The 24,954-nt window shown below is 34.1% G+C and overlaps 1 protein-coding gene across 33 annotated transcripts in view; it reads left to right on the forward strand.

Moving 5' to 3' along the window:
* The window catches only part of GSK3B (glycogen synthase kinase 3 beta), a 267,763-nt gene that overhangs the window by 182,718 nt on the left and 60,091 nt on the right, over positions 1–24,954 (forward strand). For all 33 annotated transcript variants that reach the window (XM_081571915.1, XM_081571924.1, XM_081571923.1 and 30 more), the window contains 4 exons: positions 10,840–10,950; positions 13,936–14,066; positions 16,683–16,789; positions 20,066–20,163. In XM_081571915.1, coding sequence (XP_081428041.1) covers positions 10,840–10,950; positions 13,936–14,066; positions 16,683–16,789; positions 20,066–20,163 — 447 coding nt within the window. The remainder of the gene's footprint in view (positions 1–10,839; positions 10,951–13,935; positions 14,067–16,682; positions 16,790–20,065; positions 20,164–24,954) is intronic.

Here is a 24,954-nt window from a genome sequence, read left to right on the forward strand (position 1 = left end):
CACCATTTTGCTTAATACTTTAATACTTTATTAAACATATACAAAAATAAATATTTTAAAATATTAGATAAGTACACCTTATATAATTTAATCAAATTCAAATTCTTAGAGATATTCATTTGGTTAACTGGAATTACATAATGTCTTAAATCATAAATAAAAATGCAATTTTTCTTAAAATTTTATGATTTGTAAAGTGCTTTTAAAATGCATTTTTCTCATTTAAACATCATTCAGTACTACTAGGGTAGCTAATATTCTATTTTGTTAGTTTTATCATTGTAAAAATGGAGGTCTTGTGTGATTAAAGAATTTGCCCAGTGTTGTATAGTGAGTAATCATGGGAACCATTTTCAAACAGAGATTCTTAAGCTATAAAGTCTGTTTTCTTTCCAACCACTTATTCTCTTCAAACTAAAACTTGCTTCAATTTACCTGCATTGTATAGTGTTTTAGGTACAAAGTGTAAAATATGTCTACTTGAATTTGAAGGACAGGAGAGAAATATATTGCAAAATGATACATGGAATGACACTTATTTGTATTAGGAGCAGAAATAGTATGGAGGAAAGTAATAAATTATCCATAGGGGTCAGCAAATGAATTACATAGGAGAGGTGATGGTTATTCAGGGTTTTGAAGCCCAAGTAAGAGCTATTTTGATATATAGTGCAGAATAGGTATGTGTCAAGTTAGAAGTACAGAATATTTGAAAAGTTTGTTGGAGTTAAACAGCATAGTCTACGTAGAGGAGATACAGGTATTTCAAAATTTCAGATATGTAAAGTAGGGAGTTATGGGGCTAGTAGTGGAATGTGAAGCTGAGAAGGTAAAAGTAATTTCATAATTGTTTGTCAGCTTCCCTATAGGAAAAGGATTTTTTGTTGTGTTGCTGTTTTAAATTAAATGAAATCCTGTTACAGAAATGACATACATGCAGAAATATTATACAAAGTTGTAGTTAAATATATATGTAGTCAAGTTTACAAAATTAATGCCTCTGGCTTTTTTCTTTCTCACCTTACTGTGTGAAAATTACTGGTAACAAGGAATTTTATTCACTGAAATAAAGAGGTTGCCTAAATAAGGCCAGTTTTGTATCTTTCTTAAAATTTCATGGTGATTTCTATTACAGTATAATAGAAATAGATAATATGATGAAACTTTTACTGAAGAAATGCTGACATTTTTGTTGGAGTGTGACCTAAAGAATAAATATATAGATAATGTAAAACTCCCTGAAGTAGATGAATTATCTAGATCTCCTCATGAGTTATAAATGTTATTGACAGCAGTAAGATGCTGACTATCATCTGCTTGAAAATGTGAATCTACAAGTTTCTTTTTATTATTAATTATCACCTTGTTTTTATGTTATAATATTCTAGTGAAACTAAAATATTTCTACATTCATACTGTAAAAAAGAAAAATTGAAGTAACAGAGGAGTAGTAGACAAAAATAAAATCTTAACCCTAATCCTTAAATCCCCAAATCTTTTTCCACACAGGTAAATTTCCTATGTGCATATATGAGCACATATATCATATGTAGGAGAAGGACATGGCAACCCAATCCAGTATTCTTGCCTAGAGAATCCTGTGGACAGAGGAGCCTGGTGGGCTGCTGTCCATGGGGTCGCACAGAGTTGGACACAACTGAAACAACTTAGCATGCATGCATGCATTGGAGAAGGAAATGGCAGCCCACTCCAGTATTCTTGCTTGGACAATCCCAGGGATGGAGGAGCCTGGTGGGCTGCGGTCTGTGAGGTCGCACAGAGTTGGACATGACTGAAGTGACTTAGCAGCAGCAGCAGCATATCATATGTTACCATAACAGCATAATAATATGGCCTTTTATATCTATGTGCCTAGACCCTGCACCCAATTTCCTTTGTTGTTAACATCTAATACCAGTATGGTACATTTATTATAATTAATGAACCATTACTGATACATAATTATTAACTAACGTCCAAAGTTTATTCAGGTTTCCTTAGTTTTTACCTAATGTCTTTTTTCTCTTCCATAATCCCACTGAAGCTACCTTAGTGCACTTAGTTACTATGTCTCTTAGGTTCCTCTTGGCCTTAGCACTTTCTCAGACTTCCCTTGTTTTTGATGACATTGGCAGTTTTGAGTAGTGGTAGGTAGATATTTTGTAGGTTGCCTCACTATTGGAATTTTTCTCATAAGAAACTAGAGCTATAGGTTATTTGGAAAAAGACCACAGAGTGCCATTTTCAACACATCACATCAAGGGTATGTGCTGTCAACACGATTTGCTGTTAATCTTCATCACCTGGCTGACCTTGTATTTTTCAGTTTTCTCTACTGTAAAGTTACTCTCTCCCCTCTTCCATGCTGTATCCTTTGAAAGGAAGTCACTATCCACAGGCCACACCTAAGAAGAGGGGGATTATTTTCCTTAAGGGTAAAGTCACTGTGTAAATTATTTGGATTTCTTTTGGGTGAAGATTGTTTCTTTATTAAGCTGTTTCTTATTTATATCAGTGTGGACTCATGCATATTTATTTTATACTTTGGGTTATAATGTAATAGTACTTTTTTGTAGTATTAGAAGAATCAAAAAAATTGTAGAAAGATGCTCAATCTCATTCATAATTTTAAACATTCTATTTTTATTATTATCATTAATCAAATGTTCCTGCTTTGGTCATTGGGAGCTCTTTGCAGTTGGCCGTCTGTTCTCCTTTGTCATAATTCAATTCCTGTGGGCCTCAGTTTTGTTTTGGTTTTGGATTTTGAACATGTCTTTACTTTCTGGCATATAGATTATTTTAAATTTCTTTTCACAAATCTTTAGTCATCTTTGTGTGTGTGCATGCACATACACACAGGCACACACACAGAATTGTTTTCATAATTTCATTCCTAGAAATGGCATTGCTGAGTCAAATTGGATGTGTCTGTTCATCTTCACTTTGGGATGAATATTTTAGCCCCTGACTTCCCAAAAGATTGCAAGAATTGGGGCTTTCACCAGAAGTGTGTAATGGTGCATTTTGGACAGACAGCATTCCATTACTTAGTTTTCTCAGGTTGAATTATCCTTTCCAATTTGATATGTAAGAAATGGTAGCTCATTGTTACCTTATGGCCTTTTTTTAATTATGAATGAGATTGAGCATCTTTCTGCATTTTTGTTTGCCATTTGTATGGCCATATATTTGTGCCCCTTTCCATGTTCTTCTATTAGAATGTTAGTCTTTTCTTATTGATGTACAGGAGCTATTTGTATTTTAAACAAAAACAAGTAAGCTCTTTATCATGTGTAAACAATTTTTTTTCCAAATTGTCATATTTTTATTTGGTTCTTTTTTTTTAAGCTTTACATTTTTATGTAATCAGATTGGCATTGTTTGCCTTAATAGCTTATAAATATTTTGTCCTCCAATATTTGCAAACACACATATTTTTTCTTCTGGTACAAGTTTTTTCAAGATTTTGTGTAATTGTAGTATTTCTTTTCTTTGAAAGTGTGAGATACAGATGAAGCTTGCCTTAATCATTGTTGTTTGCATCATTGTTGTTTGCTAGGTGCTCATATCCTTCCCCATCCCCTCCCCCAGTCTCCCAAGCAAAAGAATATTTCTTTTTCCTAATCCATACCCAGTTTCCTGTTAGTATTATTTCCATCTTTAGCCAGCCTGGCACATTCATCAGAGAAAAGGCATCTGCTTTGAAGATTTTTCTGCAGTGCAGGTACCCTAAATTCAATTCTGAGGAGAACCCTGGGTTACCATGATACTTTGTTTGATGTCTTTTTACTGGGTTCTCTTACATGCTGCTTTGCATCCCATCAAATTTTTAGAATGATAACGCAATTCTACTTACAACTTGCATCTTCAAGCAACTTTGTTTGCTCAAGTTGAAAACTTGGGGTAAGAGCATCATAGTAGGTTGTATCTGTTTTCCAATGGATGAAATTATCTCAGCTTTTGCTGAGTTTTTGTTAAGTGTGATCAAAATTTTGTCATCTAAATTTCTTAACTTAAAAGTGAACAGTTTTAGAGTGGAGCTCATAGAGAAGGAGCTATCAGCAGTTTGTTGTTCAGTCACTAAGTCATGTCCGATTCTTTGCGACTTAAGCAAAGAGTCAGACATGCCTCTTAACTGGACATGACATGGACTGCAGCACGCCAAGCTTCCCTGTCCTTCGCTGTTTCCCACAGTTTGCTCAAACTTATGTCCATTGGGTTGGTGATGTCATTCAACCATCTCATCCCTGTTGTCCCCTTCTCCTCCTGCCCTCAATCTTCCCCAGCATCAGGGTCTTTTCTGGTGAGTTGGCTCTTTGCACCAGGTGGCTAAAGTATTGGACCTTCAGCTTTAGCATCAGTCCTTCCTATGAATATTCAGGGTTGATTTCCTTTAGGATTGACTGGTTAGAGAATATTTTATTAATAAAAATGATAACTGAACCATGGAGAGAAACATTCCTATAATTATACATCATGTAGTTTGGAAGCCTAGTAACTGTTTTTTGAAACCAGTACTTTCTTACTATGTTAGTAGACTGTTTTCAGTATCTCCAGCTAAATGATACTCTTTATATGTTGTATTTTGTATTTAGTTTTTAAAATTTTCTGCTAATCTGTGAATATTCAAACATTCTGTTTGATAACTCAAAAGACATGACGTTAAGAAAACAGCAGGCCTGAGATTTTCCAGAAAATTATAAGTGATAGAAATGCAGAATCCTGGTCTGTCTTTCTTTTTCAAATATTAAGTATCCTCAGTCTCTTAAATTATCTTTTAAATAAGTCTCCAAACAAAACTACTTTGGGAACATGATAATATTCATATCTCTGCTGTGATGACATTTCCTAGGAACGGGCACTTTCCCCTCAGGGAGGATTATTCCTGAGGCTGTTTAATTTACAGCAGAACATCTGCAGGTGTAACAAGTGCATTTAAAGAAAATGATATTGAGCCCATTTATTTCAAAACACTATTGGTGGTAGTATTTCTTGATTTTTTTTTTTTTTTTTTTGGTTTTAGTCTTAGGATCCAATTACATATACATTTTTTAAAGTGGATTTGATTTGAATACAAGCACAGAGCCATGAAAAGCGAAAAGTTGTTCAAAGAGCCTTTGAATATAAGATACCTCCTGTGTCTCAGAAAATGAAGATAGTTAAAACAACAACTTTTAAATGTCAAGGGACAGTTACACTATACCTACAAAATGGACAGACCTCAACTATGGTTCTGAAGAAAACTGACAAGCTTTTGATTAATTAATAGAGTGAATAAATAGAATTTATTTGAGCAAAAAGATAGACTTACATTAATCTGCAAAGTACTGCTCCAAATATAATTTGAATCTCTGTATTTCTCATAGTGTAATAAATGAGAACATTTGACCTTGTTTTAGTAACCTTCCTTTGTGATATTTTGTTAATATTATGAATAAAATACAGTGCCTAAAAATGGATATCATTCATACATCAAATGAAGCCTGAATTGTGCAAAGTAGAGTGAAATTATCTTTGTTGATCTGAACACAGTACTTCTTCTGTAACACCTAATACCCAATTTTTTCATTAGCTGCATCTCAATGTTGATTCCTTTTGAGCTCTATTCAGTTACACCTATCATTTATTTTCCAGATGAATTACTGTCAAGTCATCTGTCTTTTTATGTAATGAATTGATACTTTGATTTTAATCATAGGGTTTTATATTTATCTTTCTTAAATTTTTTATTGTTGATTTGGCTTAGCATTCTAGACTACTAGTGTCCTTTAAATTCTTATTTGGTCTTCCATTTTAAGGCATTTTCCCTAGGTTTGTGGCAATATTAGGTGATTTCTTAAAGTCAGAAAATTGTAAATGGTAACGGCCAGATCCATCCCCTGATGTATTTTATTTGACAGGCACATTGTTGTTTTGTTTTTTTTTAAGTAGCATGCTTTTAATTATATCTTAATCTAATCTATTTTACCAGCTACCACCTCTTACTGTGTTATACATGTTGGCTTCACACATCTACATTTGTTGTTTAGGCATTTGCTTTTGCAACCCTTAATAGAGGAAAACATGTACAAAAATAGGCTTATATTAATCTGCAAACTACTGCTCCAAATATAATTTGAACCTCCATATTTGTCATAGTGTAATAAACGTAGCCCTACAACTAGAAATCTTCCTTGAACTTGGTATTCATTTTTTTTTAATCTGTTTATTCTTCACTTTTGGTATGATTATGTAGCAAATGAATTAAATTACCATACATATTTCCGGGTCATTCATAAATATATATTGTGATTAGCTTTGTCAAAAGATTTTTTTAAAATCAAGAAACCTGTTATCATATGATAGTTAAAAAAGAATAATTTTGACATCTGTATTAATGACCTTTTATAAGAAATGGGGTCATCAGACATAGCATTCATTTTACTTATTCTCCCTAACACCTGATCACTTATTTTAGATGTACAGAAAAAAATGTGGTATTGTTTCTTTTTAAAATTGATAATAGTTAAAACTAAATCTTTATTCTGTGCTAGGTAATATGCTTCAAGAGCTGTATATGGATTATTTCTTAGAATTTCATGACAGTCTTTTAAAGTATGTATCATTAGCAGCACTGTTTTATAGTGGACTATGGCTTCAAGCAGTAAAGTAACTTGCTGTGGTCACATAACTTGTAGTAGCAGAGTTGGGACTTCTGTGTAGTTTGTGTGACTCATGCTAACCTTGCCTCTTAATTACTACAGAGTATACCTTCTCTGCGTTTTTGATTTCCTCTTCTTGTCATTAGTCACGACAAGACTGATGACCTTGTTTCATCAGTTATCCCTTTCCTTTCTTAAAACTTTATTCTATTTTTATCCACCCAGCTTACAAATAAATTTGGGTCTCTTAGCCATTAAAAACTACAAACAAAAAGCACATTAAAATTTTTTATTTGACTTCTATTTCCCCTCAAGTTACCAGTTCTCTCCTTTCTTTCACCATTAGGGATTTTGTAAGATCAAAACTAGATTAACTACCTCCTATTTCTCACCTGCCATCTGTTCACTCCTGAACTGAGTACAGGTTGGTTGCTACTGGCACCATGGACTGAAACTACTCTTTCCAGCACCATCGCTGAACCATTTTATACCAGATTCAGAAGCCTTTTCAGCTGCATCCTTCCTGCTATTGAAACACTTTGCTGTTCCCCATCTCACGATTATTAAAACTCAGCTTTGGGTCTTTCGATGCTAGTCTTTCCTTGCTCTTTTATGTCTCTTAGTTCTTGTTGCTGAATTGTCCCTCTAAGGTCTCCTGCTTCTTAAGTTTCAAGGATCTTATACTCCTTTCCTCGCTCTTAAGTGAGTGGTTCTGTTCTTATAGTTTCAGCTATTGCCTAAGTCTCTAACTGGGCTCTACTCTTGTTTTCTGCATTTGACTTGACCAACCATCTAGGTATTTCCAGTCACCTGTAAAACATAGCTACCTAAAATGTTCTCATATTCATTATGTAAAAGTTCAACTAACTTTTTCCCCCTCTGTCTTTTTGCTCTTTCTATGTTCCTTGTCTCATTACCTGCCTAATTGCCCAAGTTTAGAGACTGCTAAATTAATCCAAACTTCTTTGTTTCTCAGGTTCTCTATTACTGTCTGGTTTAACTAGCCAGTATACCTGCCTCATGCCTCCTTTTTAAAAAATCCTTATTGCCTATGTCCTGGTCCAGGCCTTGGATTCTTATAGGAGGTTTCCAGCTGCTCGTGCTACTTTGATTCTCATTTTCCCAATTTCCCCCTTCTCCATACCCATTTTCATAGTGTTGTTTAGTTAAAACTTGGCAGACCATCATCCTAATTTTTAGGTAATATCCATTCCCTCTGATCTTCATTTATTCAGCAAGTATTTTTTGAATACCTACTGTGTGCTGGGCACTCTTCTAGGTGAAGATAGAGCAGAGGACAAAACAAACAAAAATCTTTTCCTTTGTGGAGCTTAGTCCTCATGGGGCAGAAGCTAACAATAAAAAGTAAACTCTGTGGTTAGAAAGTGATAAGTATCCCTGGGAAAATGATGAAGGCAGATGGGAACTGGGGATAAAGGAATGGTTACAATTTGGAATGGGAGAACTAGGGAAAGCCACTCTAAAAGTCACCCTAGAGCAAAGATTTGAAGGCGTTGGATAGAGTGAGCTGTGTGTATATCTGGGGAGGAACATTCCAGACTGAAAGACTGGTCAGTTCAAAGGCCCTGAATGCCAGAGCCTGCCAAATGTGTTCAACAAACAGCGGGAAGCTCTTGTCTCCAGAGAAGAGTGAGCAGAGGGAAGTAAGGAAGTGTGTGTGTAGGACCTTGTAGACCATTTATCTGTAAAAACAAATCTTAATGAAGTGGAGTAGAAGAGATACAATCTACTTTATATTTTATTGATGTTGGATTGTAAAGGGCTGGAGTTGGAAGCAGGGAGACCATTTAGGAGGATACTGCAGTAATCCGGGTGAGAGTTCAGAGTAGCTCAGACCAGGGTTGTAGCAGTGAAGATGGTAAGTAGTAGTTGGATCCTGGATTAATTTTACAGATAGAACCATTAGATTCTTTTGATATGGGAATGTATGTATATGTTTGGGAGAAAACAGAGAGTGGAGAAGAAATGATGATTCTAAGGTTTTAGCCTGAACAGTGTCGAGCACATATTGGATATTCTAGCCTGGAGAGTATATCCTTAAAGGCAGAGGTCCAGGATACATATGAATTTGAAAGTCATCAGTGTTTGGTAATACCGAGCCATTCGACTGGATGAGTGGGCTTACACAAAGAACAGAGATCTGAGGACTGAGCCTTAGAATCCTCTGTTTCTTAAGAGATAAAGAATAGAAGAAATAGAGAGCCAGAGAGCTGTCTTTAAGATAGGATGGAAGCCAAAAGAGCATAGTGTTCTAAAATCCAACTGAAGCAAGTATTTCAAAGAAGGGAACATGATCGATTATTTCAGATCATTGCTAAGTCAGGTATAAGAGAGGGGAAAGATGATGTCTGAAAATTGGCATTGAATACAGCAACAAGGAGATTACTGACCTTGATGAATAATTCTGAAGGAATAGTGGTGGTGAAATTCTATTGGAGTAAGTTTTAGAGAGAAGGAAAAGAGCCAGGTATTGGAGAAAGTCAATTTAGAGCCCTTTTCTGAAGAATTTTGCTGTTAAAAGGTGCCAGAAAATAGAATGGTGGTGAACAGTGCGATTAGAAAGTTTTTTTTTTTTAATGATAGGAGAAATAATAGCACGTTTATGTGCTGATTGTAATGCTCTCACAAAAAGAGACTAATCGACAGGAAAAAAAATTACTGAAGCAATGAGTATGAATAGGAAGAGCAGAGTAGTTTGTTTAGATGCGGCAGAGTTTGCCTTAGAAAGGGGCTTGGTCAGCTTATCTCTAGTTAGAGTAGTGAGGGAAAAGTATATGGGGACAGAACCTGGAAAATGGGTACATATAGTGGTGCAAGCAAGGTTATAGGCTGAGGGTGAGAATGGAAAAAGAGTTATAAAAACAGGGCGCGGGGCTTTGCACTTGTTTACCGAGTCCCTTGTTAGAAAGTGAGGGTAATGCTGGACCATGGCATGCAGGCATGCAGGAAGGAGAGGAGAACATGAAAGACTGGGGAAAAGCGAGGCATGCAGGAAGGAGAGGAGAACATGAAAGACTGGGGAAAAGTGTAAATGTAGTAGAGTCAATGGCATGCTATCTTAATAAACTGTTTTCTGAGATCTGCTGTGTTCTTTGACCTCCACATCTTGAATGTAGTTTTCTGTCTTCCTGAAATGCTCTTTCATACTGAATTGAGATGATATGTCTTTTACCTGCACCCTTTACTTCCTTACTTCCTCACTTCCTCTGCAGTGACTGCTGACATAATAAATGCTGAAAAATGAAATTTTCCACTTTAGTTTGTTAGATAAGATGACTTCAGACTGGGAAGATTGTGAAGTTTTGCCTGCAGATTTTCCCACCTGGTAACCAGTTCTAGACTTGAACACAGGGATTCTCAGCTTTGTGTTCTGCTTCCGTTTGCTTATCTGATACTCACATGGTGAAGGTAGCACTCTGTTCTTCCCTCCTGGGTACTCAGTTGGAAGTCCCTTCTTTCTTTCCACTGATCTTGGGTTGGTGTCTTTATGTTGCTGTGAATGGAAGTTTAAACATAAGACTTGTAGTATTTTTGTGAGTATGGTAACTCAGTGCCTTATAAGTTATTCTTTTGTTTTTGTTCAGTTAATTGTAGAAAACAAGTGGTTATTTTACTAGTTATAGGCTACAAATAACTATAAAATCTTTTTGTAAGATTAAAGAAATTTTGAAGTCCAGCTTTTCATGTTATAGTTGAAGAAATGGAAGCATATAGAGATTAAATGACTTGCATGCATCAGTTAGCAGAGCTAGGGGTAGCAATGCACATCTCTTAGATCCCAGTTCAGTACTTACTCTACTACTGTGACATCTTTGCTGATAGGATATGTGGTGAGGGCCATGATTCTCAAACTAGAAAATACGAAATTTTATGACAGATGATGCCCTCTAAAATCGTATAACCAAAATAATAGTTTAAATGTGATTAGAAATTGTACCAGTATTGAAATGACTATGTTTTGCCATGAAATTGTTAGTTTAAAAAAATGTGATAGATTTGTTTTTGCTATTATGGTTATATTCTGAATTTATTATTTATAGTTAAAATTGAACACATGAATCTTTGCTTTAAAAATCCAAATAAGTGAATGTATAGAGAATTTACTCTAATTTGAATATTTAAAAACTAGTTCCTAATGTTGTTTTTTTGGTTTGTTTTTAATAAACTCTTTCAGAAAGATGAGGTCTATCTTAATTTGGTGCTGGACTATGTTCCGGAAACAGTCTACAGAGTTGCCAGACACTATAGTCGAGCCAAACAGACGCTCCCTGTGATCTATGTCAAGGTATGTAAAAATGGAGCAGTTTCCCATTTTAGAAGGTATTTATTATGAGCAGAGGAGAGTGCTGGGTGTGTTTTAACTATATTATTGCATCATACTGAGGGGAGAAAGCTGCAAAGTAGGTATTTCTAGAGTTTCATTATATTTGTGTACAGTTTTAAAGTGTGAAGCCTTCACCTTTTAAACTTTCATGACTCAGGTACTAAAAATACTTGTCATCTTTCTGACAAATGAATTTTTTCACAAATAATTATGGATTTTAATTTTGGTGCCCATAGCACCTTTTTATTTAATTTCTTAAATCCCTTATTATGCAGAGCAAGCATATCATATAAAATTATAAAAATATGGTTATAAATATTAATAAATTCAATGTTTTATTGCCATTTATAGATATAGTGTGTCTTTTGCTGAAGTTTAAACTTTTGGTGATTTTAAATATGCATAGACTTTGTTGAGGTGTTATTTAATTTGGGGGACCTGATGCCAATGTTAATCTTGTTTATTTGCTGTAACTCATGTTAATAGTGCTTATGCTTAGTCATGTCCGACTCTTTGTGACCCCATGGACTGTAGCCCACCAGGCTGCTCTGTCCATGGAATTCTTCAGGCAAGAATACTGGAGTGGGTTGCCATTTCCTCCTCTGAGGGAACTTCCCATCCCAGGAATCAAACCTGTGTCTCCGGGGTTTCCTGCTTTGGCAGGTGGATTCTTTTACCACTGAGCCATCTGGGAAGCCTACAACCCATGTTAGAGTGACTGGTAATTGATCCAGCATAATTATGAAGTTGTTGCCAGGAGAAATACCAATAACCTCAGATATGCAGATAACTCCACCCTTATGGCAGAAAGTGAAGAAGAACTAAAGAGCCTCTTAATGAGAGTGAAAAAGTTGGCTTAAAGCTCAACATTCAGAAAACTAAGATCATGGCATCCGGTCTCATCCCTTCATGGCAAATAGATGGAGAAACAGTGGCAGACTTTATTTTTTTGGGCTCCAAATCACTGCAGATGGTGACTACAGCCATGAAATTAAAAGATGCTTACTCCTTGGGAGAAATTTATGACCAACCTAGACAGCATATTAAAAAGCAGAGACATTCCTTTGCCAACAAAGGTCCGTCTAGTCAAGGCTATGGTTTTTCCAGTAGTCATGTATAGATGTGAGAGTTGGAATATAAAGAAAGGTGAGCGCCAAAGAATTGATGCTTTTGAATGGTGGTGTGGAGAAGACTCGTGAGAGTTCCTTGGACTGCAAGGAGATCCAGCCAGTCCATCCTAAAGAAAGTCAGTCCTGAGTATTCATTGGAAGGACTGATGTTGAAGCTGAAACTCCAGTACTTTGGTCACCTGTTGTGAAGAGCTGACTCATTTGAAAAGACCCTGATGCTGGGAAAGATTGAAGGCGGGAGGAGAAGGGGACCACAGAGGATGAGATGGTTGGATGGCATCACTGACTCAATGGACATGAGTTTGAGTAAACTCCGGGAGTTGGTGATGGACAGGGAGGCCTGGCGTGCTGCAGCCCATGGGGTCGCAAAGAGTCGAACATGACTGAGTGACTGAACTGGACTGAATTATGAAGTTGTGGTAGATTATTAGAAACAGATTATTATTTGTTTAACTATGACATTGTGAAAATTAACTAGGAGTTTAAGTTTAAACCTTGGAGAAGGGAAAGCCTACCCACTCCAGTATTCTGGCCTGGAGAATTCCATGGACTGTATAGTCCATGGGGTGGCAAAGAGTCGGACACGACTGAGCGACTTTCACGAAGTTTAAAAGTTCAGATATCTTAAGTACAATATTTTGCATTTTGCCTTTTATAGAAACAACTCTAGAAAATAAAATGGCATTGACTGTGAATGTTTTGAGTATCAAAAGTTTTACTTAATAGTTACAATTTTAAGCTTTATAGAAATAAAATGGATTTTGCTGATGAGATTACTATAGTATTGTTAGTATGTTCCTCTGACCTAAGTATTTCCTGTAAATTGGTGATACGATATATTTTTGTAGGAGTCAAAACACTTCATTTATAGATGATACCTTATGTCAATGCTTTATCTTACCTTTAACTATCTTTTTGTTGTTTTTCACCAATACACTGATGTCTTTGATTTGAATCATTGCAAAAGTTCTTTTCATGGTATATAACTTTGGGTTAGAAATCAGAAGGTGAGTAGTCAGAAAAATTTATAAGTGAACCAGAAAACTGACCTTGAAACAAATAGAAGGTTTAAGATACACTTACGTTCTTTACACAAAGACCCTCTTTTCACTAGTCAAGAGTCTAATTCTTTCTTTCACACAGACCCAGTTTTTCAGTGTATCTTGTTTTGTAATAAAATTGAATTTTTTTTTTGTTTGACTGATGTCAGTTGTCATCTCGGATATGTTTTTAAATGGCATTTTGAAGTCTACTTAATTCTGAAGGATAGTAACAGAAGAGTGGTGATGCTACTAATAGATTTACTGATGTCTTGAATAGATCATTGATTATAGATTTTCTCAGTTCACATGTGCATTTTCCCAGACCTCTGTGTGAATAACCTCTGGGCCTGACAAAGGATGATGAATTGAAAAAAAAAACAACAGAAGACTAGCTTATGGTCTAATTGTTACTTAGTAGTCGTATGATTTGGAATATCCCTCTGAGTTTTTAAATTTGTGCTTAGGAAAAAAAAAAACAGTCTTGTGGTTAGTAAAATAAAAAATTATAAAAGCAAATTGTAAAATTTCCTTTTTTAAGTTATTAGAAGATGTTATATATAGATGTTACAAATATTACATTGGTTAACTAAACTATAATTAGCTAGTTGATAGAGAAATGCCATGAAGCTTGTTAAAGAAAGATTGAGTGCTAACAATCCCCAGCATTTCACATGTTCTTTTCTGGAAATCTGTTACTTTATTTATTGCTTAAGGATTCTGAGTTGTTTGGGATAGAAAGTAAATATTCAGTTAATGTTTACTCTTTATTCCAGTTGTATATGTATCAGCTGTTCCGAAGTTTAGCCTATATCCATTCCTTTGGAATCTGCCATCGAGATATTAAACCACAGAACCTCTTGTTGGATCCTGATACAGCTGTCTTGAAACTCTGTGACTTTGGAAGGTAAACTAGCTCTCTTTTCCTTCCTTCTCTAATCTTCAACCCCACCCTTCTACCCTATCTATTCTTTCAGTTACCTTTTGTTACACTTATTCAGGGAGTATCAACTAGTGCAGTTTCTTGTGAGGATAGTTTTGGTAAATTCTCTCAATTATAAGTGTATATATAGTCTTTCACCCAGCAATTGAACTCCTAGAAATTGTTCCCATTTATTATGTGTATATATTCCTTTTTTGGTAAGAACTAATTTTTAAAAAAATATTATTATACCTTACTGTGTATTACGTTAACTGTGTATTGAGTTAACCTCAATTTAGAGATTAGGTAAAAGGCTTAGTAGCTGTTTTCTTCCTTTTCCTCTACAATTTAGTTTATTTCTCTCTTCTCTATTGCAGATTACAGTTTTCTTTCTGTCTTCTTAAATGCATTGCTTGGTAAAATATATACTGTAGTAAGAATTAATCTTTTTTCATCTTTATAGTATTTAGCATTTTGTGCCTCTCTGATCTGACCTTTGAACATGAAATCAAGCCTGTATCCACGTGTAACTCAGGCAGTTAAACTTTCACTTCCTCTCTAGTGTAATCACCTAGAGTACTCTCTCTTCTTGTAATCCCTAAGACATCATGTGTCTTGAATTCTCTCCAGTTTTTTTCATCCTCACAAATTCTTGCTTTCCATCTCAGCTGCTTATAGATATTGACCCACACCTGCTAATACTGGTATTCCTTCTTTGTAATGCTTTTTATATCAACCCACAGTTTAAATTTTAATATAGTATAAATTTTCCACAGGTTGTCTCTTGGGAAAAAGTCTTAAAAAAAAAAAAACACATCTGTTTTGTCATGAGTTAATTCTTAGTCTCACAAAAATGTCCTTTTAGATCATCGCCTTTTTATAGTTTTCTAATTTCAAACATCTATCACAGGATCCAACTCATTTTGCAGGGCTCTTAACTGTTCCTTCGACTGTAAGAAATGGGTAAAGGATTTTAAATCAAAAACTCTTATCTGGTGCTTGAAACGAGCATCTGTAGGATAAAATGCCCAAATCAGATGAATTTTATTGTTACAGGGTGTCTTTCCCCCGCTTGAGAGTGACTGACTGGTGTGGACTGTAAAAATACTTATGAGTTAGTGATGTTTCTGTTCTCACCATAGTTTAGAACACTGTTGCTATGGGAGTTTTATTGGGACATAGAAATCACTTTGTTTTAATATGTTTGGGATAGAGATTCCACTTCTGTGGTAAGAATAGTTCACTTTTAATGGCTCTGATAACAGAGCTACTGTTCTCTTTTAACATCTGGTTTGAGCAAGTAGAGTTTGGGATAAGTTTGAAGGCAGCTCCATCAAGTAGTGAAAAAAATCTATAGGCTGTGGTATTTCTAATATTACCTTTATCTTATAGTGAATTTTCTGACAATGTAATTGGAATCTGTCTTGTTAATTGAATAAATCCTTTATAAGGTAGAAACTTTTATCAGTTATGCTATGAAAGTGTCTTAATTTTCATACAGCCTAGAACAGGGATTAGTATTTATTAATCTATGAAATGGTTGATGTATGTCGATAAACTGTCTCCCACCTTCAAAACTTGTGATGAAGAAAGATCAAGTTATGGTCAGTATTATCAGTGAACAGAAATAAATGGAAGAAAAGAAAGCCCAAACTGAAACCTTTGTGACTATTTTCATCTGCCTCTACTCTGATTTTCTTGTACCTTTACCTAAAAAGATTTTTGTTTTTTACCTTGTTACTTTATTTTTTACTATTTTGATTTTGTTGTTTGTATTTATTTACTGTATTTATCTTTCCTATTATTGTATGTCAAAATGATTAGCTTCTATAGCAGCTTATTTCAGTGTGTCTTCAGATTACTTTGAGACATTTCAAAAGAAACTAATTTTAATTTAATATTTAAAATACATGCCACCGAGTATTTAGAAAGGAAAGTTGAATTAGAGAATGTGTGATTTGTTAATAATTTACAACAGTGGAATTAGAATTCATAGGCTGTGAATTATCTCTGCCCTACAGGAAAGGACCTGTCTTTTTTATTGGATAGCAGATGTTAAGACAGCTAATAAATTGACCAAATGGTGGAAAAAATAACTAGGTTGGGTCTTCAAGCCATGGGATACTCACTCTGAATCAGAAGCCAAATTTTAATAGAGTGGCAAATTTCTTACCCATTTAAAAAACATATTGGGTAAGCAATATTCATTCTTAAAATCAATTACAGTGCTTTTTGGTGAGGGGAGCTACCTCTTAATATTTCTGCCCTTCTTTTGTATTTTAGAGTGAAATTCAGGGGAAAATAGCAGAAGAAATTCAACATTTGTCATTTTTTGATTTTTTAAAAACTCTTTTTCTTCAGATGACACTTGACAAATGCATTCTTTAAAACTTACTATTCTTTTTTCAGAGTGATGTGTTAAAATTATGTTTCTTTTCCTAGAGATAGTTATGGCTCATATTTTCTTTTTTTATATATTGCATGATTGGAATTATGGGACTCTTAGATTAAATATTGTATTGCAAATGATAGTAGTTAAGTTTCTCCTATGGTTTAGATTTAATTTAAAGAATTTCTGCTTTTGATTTTTTTTTTTATTAGTGCAAAGCAGCTGGTCCGTGGAGAACCCAATGTTTCGTATATCTGTTCTCGGTACTATAGGGCACCAGAGTTGATCTTTGGAGCCACTGATTATACCTCTAGTATAGGTAAGTACTGTATCTGAATATAATAGCTTGTAATTATGCATTATATCTTGTTTTTAGTAATTTAGTAGTACTAATCTATACTTAAATATAAATATGCCCTGAAATATGTTTCTTCTTAAAGATTTATATATAAAAATGTATAGAATTTAAAATATATTTACTATTCTGCTTTTAGGTTTCTTAGATTATGAGAGAATAATAAAGCTACTCCTCTGTGATTGTATGATTTCTTTAAGATTACAGTTATTTTAAACTTAAAATTTTAAATAAATTCTAAGTATACCTTTCCTTCACTTAAAAAATTCCCCTGAAATAGTTCTCTCTGAGCTTGATCACCAGTTGGAGAATTTTCATCCATTAAGTTTGTGATTAAAGTGGTAGGATTACCATGTTACTGACACTCATACTGTGCTGACTCAATTGATTATTTAAAGTCAGCTTTAAAAAATTTACTAATTTTTTCATTAGTAGTTTGAATAAACTCACTGATTCTGTAGCAGTTGTCACAAAAGATCTTTAAGGATAGAAGGCATTGAATAGAGACAGTTTGCTTCATTCTTTGTTGACCACCTCTTCTACCTCATTTTAGCCCACTAGTAGGAGTGAACATACAGAGTATGAACAGTTGGATGTGAATAGGAAGCTAAGAAAGGAACAATCTTAGGCATGCAGGTAGTTTATTTTATTGTTATATGTTGGTTTTGAAGAGAATTCCTTAGTCCAGAAGCGAACAAAAGCATACAAAGACCAAACAAAAAATAAAATGAAAATCCCACAATAACAGAAAGTCAAGGAAAAATCAGAACTTGGACAATTTGTCTTTTATACAAGTTAAAATTCTCTAATATGAACAAAGACCTCTACGGAGAAATATGTATTATTAATACTACCCCTTTTTTTTTTTTTTTTGCCAAAGAGCAAAATACCACGGAACATTTTGATTTGTGCCAAGAGGTCAGCAGTTTTACCCACCATTTCTTTTGTACCATTAGTGCAAATGTCAGCATAGTGAAAAAGACATAACATCTGAGTATTCTTATGAAAATAACTTGGCCCTCAGGACCTCTGAAAAGGTCCAGGAGGCTCAGGGCTCTGCAGATTATACTTTGAGACCTGCTGCACTGGATAGAGAGTATAATAGAGTGAGTGAGTGAGTATGTGTGTGTCCCACTGCACTAGACAGAGAGTATAAGAGCGAGAGTGTGTGTGTGTGTGTTTATAGTGCTCAGAGTTTCATCATGGCTATGTTATATGGCCTATTCTGTTCAGGAACAAATGAGAAATAGTGAAAGGGATATTTTGGTTAGAGTAGACCTGAATTTGAATTCCAGGTTTATTACTACTTAGCTAAACTGTAAAAGAGATTAGTAACAGTTTTGCTTACCTTTCTGAGTGGCCATGAGGATTAAATAAAATGTTAGTGAAAGTACTATAGAAAAAGTGGTATTCTTTTTGTGGTACTTGTTAACTTGACTCTTCCCAGAGAGCAAATTTCAGCCCTTTATCTTTGGGCAGTCATTGGATTTTCCAGATGCTTTATGTTTTATTCACATATATGAAATTAATCATCTGCATACCAGGAATGAGATTCATACTGGGGTGAGTTTTGCCAGCCTCACCTAAATAAATGTGGTTTGCTTCTTTTTAAAAAGTCATGACAGTATCGTCTGACATAGTAAGGATGTTTATATAAACCTTTGACCCTCTTAAGAGTTTATTGCTTCTGTAAATGTCCGTGTGCTTGCAGTTCTTTGGGAATCTTCTCACAAAAGAAGGGCCAGTGTAGTATGTTTTCTCTATTAGGAATCAGTTTTTTGGATGTTATGAATACTTGTTTTCCAGCAGCCTCCTTCACATTTACTTGTCTAAAGTAAAGTAAATCTCCTAAAACCAGATTCTGACTTTCTAGATTTAGGATTCCCCATAGTCTACTGATGCAGCTGGGGCCGTTGAACCCTCTCAAGCTTTGATTTGGCCTCCCTGTTTAGATTTAGGATACTTGTTTCTTAAGACTTTGGAAGATTTGTAAATAGAAAGATATTTAAAAGTGTACCAATACAAATACGTTTTATAAATATTTTTAACAATGATGTTAAAAGAGTAGCTGGGAAAAATCAACTTGAATTTCTTAAATGAATTTTGTGTCATTATTTGTTTAGGTCAGTAAAAAGTAGTTATTGGAGCAAGGATTTCCAATTCTTTTTTTTTTTATTTTAGAGAATAGCTGATTTACAATATTGTGTTAGCTTCCAATTCTTCTTGATAACGCATCTTCCTGCATTAAACTGATTAAACTATTTGCCGTTAGTCATTTTTCTCCTTCCTTACTGATAGATGGAAAGCCCAGCAGCGATTTATGTTCATCTCCCTAAAGCCATTGTTTGTTGGTTCATACAAAACCCAGGAATCCAGAAAATTAGCTTTTTTTTTTTGCAGGAAGTCTTAAGTAGTGGGCTCTAAATAAAGTTGTATCTTTCCATTTGGTAATACTTTTAAGAGATAAAGGGGATGCTCTTCATTATTATCACAGGAAGTCATCTAGACCAGGACTGACTGTTGTGGGTAAGCCAGGATATATGCTTTATTTTTTCCTTTTGTAAATTTATTTATGAATCATTAAAATTTATTTAAGTTTTCTGTCAAGATTGAGGTTGCTTGTTTGACTCAGAAGTGAATTATATTTTGTAATTTGTGAAATACAAAGTATTCTTTTGTCTTTGCATTTTAAAATATTCATATATTTAAGCACATTTTCTGTCAGTTACATTACAAGACAAAAGTTAGCCATTTAAAATATTAAAATTTTCTTTTTCTGAAATTTTTATTTGGCTTACTCTCCTATGTATAGGAGATTGAACCCTTCTTGCTACTCTCTATAAGCACCTGCTAATGTGCAGAGATTGTATCACTTTGACTTATTTTTAAGCATAATAAGTAAATAATCATGCTCTATGCTTTCATACTGTAATCTCTTGTCTTGGTTGTTGAAGACTTGAACCTCTGATACTGGATAATTAATGTAGATATTACATATAATAAAGATACTACCCTTTATTAGAATATTCTTATTGCCCTGTTTCCTGTTTAGTAAGTTTAACACAGTTTTAAAATCTATTAAGGATTATTTGATGACTTTTCCCCTCTGTTTTGGGTTATACAATCTTTTCCTTATGGTATTTATTCTGCTCAAAGTAAAATTAGAAAATGTATCAACCAGTTGTTAACATAAGCTACAAAGTGTAATATTAATAAGCTCTTATTTTCTTTTCTCTTCAGATGTATGGTCTGCAGGCTGTGTGTTGGCTGAGCTGTTGCTAGGACAGCCAATATTTCCAGGAGACAGTGGTGTGGATCAATTGGTGGAAATAATAAAGGTGAGAAACTGTGTCGGTTTTCTGTTTTTGCTCACCATGTGCTCTGCTTGTAATACTCTGCTGAGCACATAGGAGATGCTTGTATTTAGTCAGTATTTAAATATTTATAAAATGAAAAAATGAATATGTATGACTAGACCACTTGATAGAAGCAGAATTTTTATGTATGGGTTTAATATATTTTTATTTATTAGGTCTGTCAAAACCTTTGTTAACAGCATCATAGCAAAGTATTATTATCTTGGATATTGGATGTTATCTCTTGAGAATAGCAGCACTAAGATTTTAAAGTTTTTAATATTGATATCTTAAATAAGTTCTCAAGCCTCCCCCTTTAGAAATATCTAGTGTCTCTATATTTAGACCACTAGATGGTTGGTTATCAGCTTAATTTGTCAGAAGCAACAACACCTACCTTCTACTGGGTTTTAGTCTTGATTTTCTAAATGTTTCATAGAAGTGGAAAATTGAAAATCTCCTTAGCGGTTTTGTAGTCCCAATTCTCCATCCAATGAAAGAACCTACTTAGCTACATTCCTGGGAGATGGTTTCTCAATGTTTTCTTGAATACTTCAAGCATCATATTGCTACTTTGGAATGCAGTCTGTTCTGTATCTGGACAGCTTGAATTTAGTTTTTATTGTGCTGAGCCTCAGTAGTTTTTGTTTTTATGTATTTATTTTTTTATCTTTTAAAAATTTATTTTATGTTGGCATATGGTTGATTAACACTGTTGCGTTGGTTTCTGAGTATAGCAGAGTGATTCAGTTATACATATACATGTATCCATTCTTTTTCTAGTTCTTTTCCCATTTAGGTTATAACAGAGTATTGAGCAAATTTCCCTGTGCTGTACAGTATGTCCTTGATGATTGTTTTTAACTCTTATTAGTTATTCCCTGGACTGTGATTAAGTTGTTTTAAAATCCTTGTACTTGATTTACAAAAATATTTTTGAAAAAATGATTTTGCTAGGTATCACTGTGTGCAAACACAGTGATTGAAACACCATGTGTGATCAAGAATCTTCCTCACTATCCATATAGTTTCTTATGATTTGCACCTGAGATCACTGGTATTTGCCATCTTTTTTTGGTAACTCATCTTTTAGTTTCAGATTGAAGCTTTCAACTTAGTTCAGCAGATCTGCTTCCTTTCTGATTCCTACACTACACTCAGATCTAAGTTCGGATAGTTTGATTTTCTTCTTTCCTAATAGCCTTTGTAGTCTTTGTTATTATTCAAATTAGTATTCTAATGCAGAAGTTGGCAAACTTTCTGTAAAAGGCTAGATAAAACATTTTAGGCTTTGTCGGCAAGAAATGGAAGTCAAGGATGTCTGAGATATATAACAGAAAAACAAATTTTCACAAATTTTTCATTGATGAAATTCAAGTTAATGTAATAATTGAGTAATGCAAGTCAACTGGTTAGAGGAATGAATTTTTTTTGAGGAGCCTGTGAAATTTCTCTTAATCATGGTTAAAACTCAATGTTTCATAGCCTCGAATTGATGACAAATGTTTATCTTTAAAATCAGTTCTTGGTTCATGGGTCCTGTGTAAACAGGATTGGGCCATAGTTTGCTGACCAATCAAGTCAATACAACCTATCAACATTTCTTCTATCCCCAGGCTTTCAGTTTGATGTATTTGAATTTACCACACCACAGTTCTCTGTACATATCACCATTTAATTTGGCATATACGTTTAGCTTATTAGAACTATGTCATTTCTCTACCAATTATAGTTTAGAACCGTGTGATGGTTTATTCTTTGTCACTAATTTTAATGAATTAGTACATGAGATTAATACAGATGAAATTGCTTAGAAGAAGCTAAGCTGGATAACTGTGATAAGTCATATATTTCATACTTGCCATCATATCTTATAAACCTTTAAGTCCAAAGCTTATTTCATCACTTTTTGTCAGCCCTCCTAATTCCATTTTCTACTAATATTGGTTTGTTCTTATTCAATTTTAGTAGAAACTGTCAGTTTGTTATTGATGGTTTATGACTTCATTTTTATTTAGGGCTTAGTTGTTGCAGGTTGTCCATGATTAATTTGCTGTAGTAGGCCAGCTCTAAAACAAAACACTTCTCATTTATATATTATCTTGTCACCTTGCACTTATACATTGTCATCACCTAGATAAGATCCAAGATCACTATCTATAGATATTTTGAAGGTGTTATAATGGATGTTAAACAACATCCCAGGGCAGTTTAGAATATCAAACTTCTCAGCCCTTTTTACAGTTTTTAAGCGATACAACCCAGGGTAGATAAAATATCAGTATTAGTTTACCACCGATTTGGTGACCTGAAGTTATACATTTCATTGAGGTTAATTAATAGACATTGTAAGGGTGTGGTGTGTGTGTATGTGTGTGTGTAGTACAGCTCTTAAATCTTATTGCATGGAGGTTAATAAACATTGTAGGAATTTTGTGTGTGTTTAATATAGCTCTAAATCTTGTTGATCCTATCTGTACACTTGTACTTTACATATTGAGTATCTATGATGTTTCATTGAAATAAAAATGCATAACTGATTCTAATGTAACTGTTCCAGTTTTCCTGATCTAAGTTGTATGTCAGAAAAGAGGTGTATAGGTTAGCTTTCAAAGTTAATGTTATTAAGACATTTTACATTTTAAGCAAATATTGCCATTGCTGCTAATCAGGACTTTAAGAATAGATTTGAGTTTTCTGTGAAAAGTGGTCTCCCAGGTGCCCAACTCCAGTCTCAATTTTTTTGAGATGTTAGTCATGAGCCCTTAGTTCTTATGGAAACTAGGGAATCTATGTTACTGTTCTTCTCTGCTCTCTTTCCATTTTCTTTCTTGAAAACCTCATGGGTATTCCTCTTGAGTATCTGGAGGTAGCTGATATACCCCCAAACCCATAAAATAGTTACTCTTTTCTTTGAATTTGAGTTTATGCAGAAAAGGAACAATAGTACAGCAAACTGCATAAATTTTATAAATGGTAGAATTGCCTAATTATAAACTTCCTGACCTGAACCTGAAGCTGTAAACTGATGTGAAGAACTGACTCACTGGAAAAGACTCTGATGCTGGGAAAGATTGAGGGCAGGAGGAGAAAGTGGCCACAGAGGATGAGATGATTGGATAGCATCATCAACTCAATCAACGGACATCAGTTTGAGCAAACTCTGGGAGATGATGAAGGACAGGGAAGCCTGGAGTGCTGCAGTCCATGGGGTCACAAAAAGTCAGACATGACTTAGCGACTGAATGACAAACTTTCTGAGCAGGAACTTTCTTTTATTGTTATGTTTTAATTTCCGGAGGCACCATAATAGTTTTCAAGAAATATTTAAGCTAAATTAAGCTGCTAGATCAGTGTTCATCCATGAATTTGGAATTATCTGGGAATTAATAAGAAAAGTTAGTGTGATTGTTATTGTATATGTTGTTTATTAAACTTGATTGGCTTGGATGTCCATGCCAATAATTCATAGACTAAGTAACACAGAGTATTATAAACTGAGCTAACTTAGCGTAGCCTTTTAAATCTCCTCCCTATCTATCCTCAAACAACACTTTTGCAGAATATTAAGAGTAAAATTAAAATATCTTCAGAGTAAGTTAGAAGTATAGGGCAGTATGGCATCGAAACTCATGAAAAATCATTTTTAAGCATGAAAAACACCTAGCTTTCTGAGATTGATTTCATACAGAGGATTATCAGATCAGAATCACATTATACCTTTTAATCTCTGAGTATCAAAAAGTGCTTAACTTTTCAAAGCATTTGTAGATAAGAGAGATTCTGTTTGGAAAGTCTCAGATAATAAGATTTCTTAAATTCTTCCCTAACATACTAGTGAAAATAAACTTAAGAAATATCTGATGTGGTTTCAGATACCTGGGGAAAATAAAACATTTTGCGAGAACATCTGTCAGAAATTTCACAAGCATAGGTTCAGTGATACAGCATTGTCCATTGGCACCTCTGTCATCAGTCATACCAGTGGGGTTATTTAGAAAAAGTCTTCTGAAGACTTAAAGAAGGTACTTTTTTTTATGTTGATTGCTTTTTTTATCATTATGTATGCTATAATTTTATGTGCTCAATGCAGAAAACATACCCAGACACAAATACAAGGAGAACAAAAGTAATCACCTATTGTTCTAGTACATCATGAAAAATAACTTCTATGAATATTTTTATACACTTTTCTGTGCATATGTATGTATGTTAAAACAAAAATGCCATCTGTTTTGTGGACTTTTTTGTTTTACTAAATAATTAATTGTATTTCTCATGTGAAGAAGTGTATGTTGACGAAGTGATTTTTTTTTTGACTGCATAGATTTGACTGTAGAGTCTGTTCTGAATTACATAATTGATTCTGAGAAGAAGAATGTAAAAGTACAGTGATAAATGATTGCTTTTTAAAAAATGACATATTTAGCTTCTCAAAGATTTGATTAACTCCTTACATAAGTGTAAGATGTCCCCAAAATTCCCCAGGTGGACTGAAGGTGATGCAGTCTAGGAAATTCTGGACCTGAAACTGCTATAGGTTTTGCTAATAGTTTCTTTTCCCCCTCCAAATTTTAAAACACAAATTTCAAGTAAGGAAAGGTGAGCTTCAGTCTAGAGTTCAATTTTGGGATTAAAATATCACAGAACTGAATGTTTGATAGAAACCAATCATTTTGTAGAATTTCCAATTTTTAATGTATTAATATTCCTAGAGATATAATTGGATTTATTTCATAAATATTTACTTATGCTTTGTAATAAGTTGACCAT

This window comes from Giraffa tippelskirchi, chromosome 2 (assembly GCF_054371585.1).
Source record: "Giraffa tippelskirchi isolate mGirTip1 chromosome 2, T2T-mGirTip1v1.2.pri, whole genome shotgun sequence".
Lineage (NCBI taxonomy): Eukaryota > Metazoa > Chordata > Mammalia > Artiodactyla > Giraffidae > Giraffa > Giraffa tippelskirchi.